Genomic DNA, 5,417 nt, shown 5'->3' on the forward strand with positions numbered 1-5,417 from the left:
GCCTTCTAGAAGATCCTAAGAGGTTAAGAAGGAGCCGGTAGTGCTGGCAATGTTACCTGACCGCCTGAGCAGCACATACCATTTGTTTCAGAAACGACAATTTGTGTTTAGCACACCAATTTGGACAGAGTTATTATTTTTATAAGAATGGGATGGATCATATCTGAAAACAGCTTCAGGAGTTGTGAAGACGAATTTGTACGAAGTCTGTTTCTGAGAGCTATTTTATTGGACCTCTGTCTAATCATTAAAATATTGATTAATGATCCAGCATTAAGTGCTGCAACATGCATTTGCTGATCTTGAGAAAATCTCATCTTGCTTCTCTCTTCAGACTCTCGCCTTCAGTTTTCTACAATCCTCCTTGCTTTATACTTCTTTCTGGAGAGATTACGTCTTTTCATCTGTAGCATATTTTTTTCAATATCGTAAACAAAAACATTATGAATATAGAAAGAAATTATACATTAATCCCTATTTTTGTAAGCAGTTGTATCCGTAAAAATTTATTTGAAGAGAGCAGAAATTGAAAGAGAAAGCGAAAAGGACAGAGAAAGAAAGTGAAAGATGCAATGAAAGACTGCAATGAGAACTACTGAAACAGAGATTGATTTCTTATCTCAGTAAAAAGACGAAAATTTTGAAAGAGAGAACAAACACATCGACTCTGGTACTTCACTGGAAACTTATTTTACCGTTCCCGGAATAATTTTTTCAGCTAAAGGCACAAGGCTTGTAATTCTGGGGGAGTGAGCTAGTCGATCACATACGATCCTAGTGCTCGACTAATGCTTATTTTATCGATCCCTAGAGGATGAAAGGTAAAATCGACCTCGGTGGCATTTGAACTCAGAACGTAAAACTAGAAGGAATACCTCTAAACATTTTGTTTGTAAAAACGCCTTCTTTGATAGAGGAATAATGAAAGGATAAATCTCACGAGGTGAGATAATTTCGTATCAGGGGAGTTAACTCTAAATTTTAACACAGGAAGCTTTCTTGTAAAAGAGATATGAAAGTATAACGATTGTTAATCTGTTGTCTGATGCAACGTGCGATCAATTCTACAACAAAGATCTACAAAAGTATATAAAAAGGCAAAAGTCAGAAGGATGGCATCTGAATCTGCGATCCAGCACTTAAGTCAACGGGCTACTCTTGCCGAGGAAATCCTGGCTAAGTTGAAACACCAACTAGAAGACGTGAAACGTACAGCAATGAAAAATATTGTGAAAAAAGAAGAACAACAAATCCGTCGGGAAAACGAACGACTGAAAGTCGAGGTGAATGAATACAAAAAGAAGTTAATGCTTGCTGAAATTGGTAACGGGATAAGACAGATACCTATTCCGAACAAAAGAAATTTAGATCAAATAACTACAGACCAGAGAGTTTCACCAACGAAAGAAGTCGAAGTTAAAAAAGTGAAAGCTGGTCCTAAGCCTGCTGATTCCGTTAATCCCGACAAGACTTCTGAGGTGGATGTATCCAAATTATATATCCGGGTAGGATTTGTTAAGTCTGCACAAAAGCACCCTGATGCTGACAAGATGTACGTTGAAGAAGTCGATATGGGAGAAGAGAAACCAAGAACTGTGGTTTCCGGTCTCGTTGGTGCCGTTCCGTTATCGGAAATTGAGGGCCATTTGTGTGTTTTCTTAAGTAACCTGAAACCTGCTAAGCTGCGTGGTGTCTTATCTGAAGGAATGATTCTTGGTGCCAACAACGGAGAGAAAGTTGAACTGTTGAGACCACCGCCAGGAAGTGTTCCGGGTGACCGTGTCGTGTGTGCCAAATACCCCGGCGAACCGGAACGCGTCATCACTTCCAAAAACAAAATTTGGGACCTCGTTAAAGCAGACGTAAAAACCAACAACAGCTGCGTTGCTACTTATAAAGGTGAACCACTTATAATCGAGGGCAAAGGACAGGTGACAGTACCATCAGTAGGTGACAGTCAGATTTGTTAATCAGAACTATAACAACTGGAGAAAATGTTTGTGAAACCAGATTGAAAGTTTTTGACTTTTCCATCTTCCTTCCTTTTGACTTTTTTAAACTGTTTTTTTTTCTCGCTCTAACTTTTCAGTATCAACACACAAGTATTAATAAATACTGAATTATTATGGTAATTATGTCTTTATTTTTGCTAGAGGGCTAAGTGTAGAAATGTGTCAACTGTAATTTGCTATAGTTATGTTTCATGTAATTATTGACAGTGAACAAAAAAATGAAAGTGAATTAAATATACATTTAAAAGATATAAAAGAATTTATTTTCCCCACCCCATTAAAATATTTCTTACATAATTTTTAAGTAATCATTTTTTCTTACGATCCTTGAATTGTCTGTAAAAACGTGTATTTTCGTACAGATATTATTGTTTAACCCGAAGTTGGCTATTCTGTAGCAGACAGATCAAAGCCATTACAGCCATGACCATCCCATTTTATTTTCAGGAATAGTGTACCCCAGACACTATTATCCAACATGTCTCATTTAAGATGCAGAGGAACCAGCTGTAAAAACCCTGCCAAAACAGACAGTGACACTGGCTGCAGTTTTCTGCCTAATGAAAAACAAATATACACATATACATCATCATTTACTGTCCGTTTTCCATGCTAGTATGGGTTGGACAGTTTCAACCCATACTAGCATGGAAAACGGACGTTAAATGATGATGATGTATGTGTATATATTTGTGTGTTTCATTCAGAATGGGCTGGAGCAAGATCAGATTATTCAATGTCCATAATGTGCCACTTGTGCATGTATGTACTGGACTAGTTGAGTTACTGATGTCTGGGAAAATGGCAGTCACAGAGAGGTAACAAACTAGATTTACGGTTTCAATTCTCTTGCGTACAGACAAGATTTGATGTTGAGACTAGAGTCGCGACATCATATTTTGGCCTGCTAGAAATAGTAACTAAATCTTCTAGATGTGCCTGAAGAAAAGAAAAATGTGATGGTCATGGCTGTAACATTTCTGATGATAAGTCTGCTCTGTCAGAAACAAGTTAAAAGTAATGGTCATTACATAATTACAATTTTTTTCCTTTATTGCAGCAATAAAGGAAAAAAATTGTAATTATGTAATGACCATTACTTTTAACTTGTTTCTTAGATATCACTCTGTGTAAAAACCAGTTTGTTTGGAGCCCATCCATGGATTTACAATATAGAGTTGTGATGAACTGTAACCTTGGATCCTACCACTAGATTACCTAGAGTTCTTCACTAGTCTAAGTAATATTGTTAGCTTGGTGTACCAACAGAGAGCTTAATTATTTTATCTGGATTGATAATCCCTCTCTATTTGTTCCATATATATATATATATATATTTGACAGGAAGGACCACAAAAGAAAGAAAGAGACCTCGATATTATGCAAATAGAGGAATTCATCTGTAAAAATATGTGACACTTATTCAGTAGCCATGATAAAACTCCGAGTTTCGGATGCCAGGGTGGGAGGAATTTTCAATTGACCAGATAACTGAAGAGATGTTGGCATGGGCTCCCACCCTGGCATCCGAAACTCAGAGTTTTATCATGGCTACTGAATAAGTGTCACATATTTTTACAGATATATATATATATATATATGTGTGTGTGTGACATTTTAAATGCACAGATGATTCACTAGAAGCATCTGATAGCTTTTGTTACCTGGAAGATGTGTTTAGCAGGGCAGGTGATTGCTCTGAAAGTATAGCACCCGGGCTAAGAAGTAAGAACAGGCTGGAGGAAGTTCAGGGAGCTAATATTACTACTGACAACAAAGGATCAGGACTACAGGACCTTCCTACATGAACAGGAATTGGTAGATAGGTAGAATGAAAAAGAAATCAAAGAAGCTGAGAGCAAGGTGAAAGGAAAAGAGGAAGAGAATTGAAGAATAAGAAAGTGTTTAAGGAATTAAGCAGAGGTGAAGGAGTAGAAGGGAAAACATTTAAACTTGTTAGTAACATGGTGCCAAGCTTGAATATAAAACATTGTTCCTTCCATTTCTTTGAGATGTGGATCCTTGGTGGATGGTGACACCACCCACTGGTAAGTGAGTGATGGAATGGACTGAGGTGTTGGAGTGGGTGGCAACGGATTGGCAAGTTGTTGGCCTGTTTCCTACTGTAAAGGGTGGCACAAAGTTTGCATATGACATGTGATCAGTTATGCTAGCAATACATGGACTATATTATCATCATTTATATTCACCCTTCCATGCTGGTATGGGTTGTGCAATTTATTATGGTCTGATTCATGTCTTATTCAGAGTTATATGTTACAACTGCAGGTGTGATTTCTTGAGTTGGGTGCTTTTCATATCTTCAATTATCTTATAGAATATACTGGGTGTTTTTATCATGACACAAGTTCCTGAGAAATCATCTTGCTACTGGGATTACTTAAAGGTTCTCTCCATCCTATACTGTCTCTGTTCACTCATCAGTACAAAGAGGTTTTCACACTACTGGTTTGGAAAAGAACCAGAGTAAGAATGTGATAGAAGCTGAAAGCAATACTAAGCAGTACACTTCACAAATGTAACAAAGAAATTTATCATTTGCTAAATTATGCACTGAAAATGCAGCAAGTCAAGTATGTTCTTTGAAGGACAGTTATATTTTCTGGCATCATCAGTTAACATCCGCTTTCCATCTAGCATGGGTTGGACGATTTGACTGAGGACTGGCGAACCAGATGGCTGCACCAGGCTCCAATCTGATCTGGCAGTGTTTCTACAGCTGAATGCCCTTCCTAATGCCAACCACTCCGAGAGTGTAGTAGGTGCTTTTTATGTGTCACTGGCAATGGCCACGCTCAAAATGGTGTTTTTTATGCGCCACCTGCACAGGAGCCAGTCCAGCCATATATATGTTTGTGTGTCTGTGTTTGTCTCCCACCATTGCTTGACAACTGATGCTGGTGTGTTCACATAGCGGTTCGGCAAAAGGAAACGACAGAATAAGTACTAGGCTTACAAAGAATAATTCCTGGGTTGATTTGTTCAACTAAAGGTGGTGCTCCAGTATGGCCACAGTCAAATGACCAAAACAAATAAGAGTACATGGGAGGTGTGGACCACTTAAACTGGCTTATCCAAAGGTATTGCTTCTCTGTTACATCTAAGAAGTGGTGCTTTAGTCTATTCACAAATTTCCTTGATACTATAATGGTTAATTCCTGGATTGCATATTGTTTTGTAAATAGAAATACTTTGACATTACTAGATTTCAAGAGGTCAGTTACACAAGCTTGTTTGGAGTTTTTCTCTGATTCCGATCCCAAAAATTTGGGATAGCCAAAGGTATTTTCTTCAAAAGTAATACTAGAAATTAGATTTTCTACTACTAGACATATACTCTTGATAGAACAGAGGGAGAGAAACAAAGAAAATGTGCCATTAAAA

The 5,417-nt window shown here is 37.7% G+C and overlaps 1 protein-coding gene across 1 annotated transcript; it reads left to right on the forward strand.

The window, feature by feature from the left end:
* Positions 1-958: 958 nt before the first annotated feature.
* LOC106876903 (aminoacyl tRNA synthase complex-interacting multifunctional protein 1) lies at positions 959-2,132 on the forward strand. Its single transcript, XM_014925652.2, has one exon. It carries the CDS (start codon positions 1,113-1,115, stop codon positions 1,968-1,970), a length of 858 nt encoding a protein of 285 aa, XP_014781138.1. The 5' UTR covers positions 959-1,112; the 3' UTR covers positions 1,971-2,132.
* The last annotated feature ends 3,285 nt before the right edge of the window (positions 2,133-5,417 follow it).

Source organism: Octopus bimaculoides, chromosome 9 (assembly GCF_001194135.2).
Source record: "Octopus bimaculoides isolate UCB-OBI-ISO-001 chromosome 9, ASM119413v2, whole genome shotgun sequence".
NCBI classification, from domain to species: Eukaryota; Metazoa; Mollusca; class Cephalopoda; order Octopoda; family Octopodidae; genus Octopus; species Octopus bimaculoides.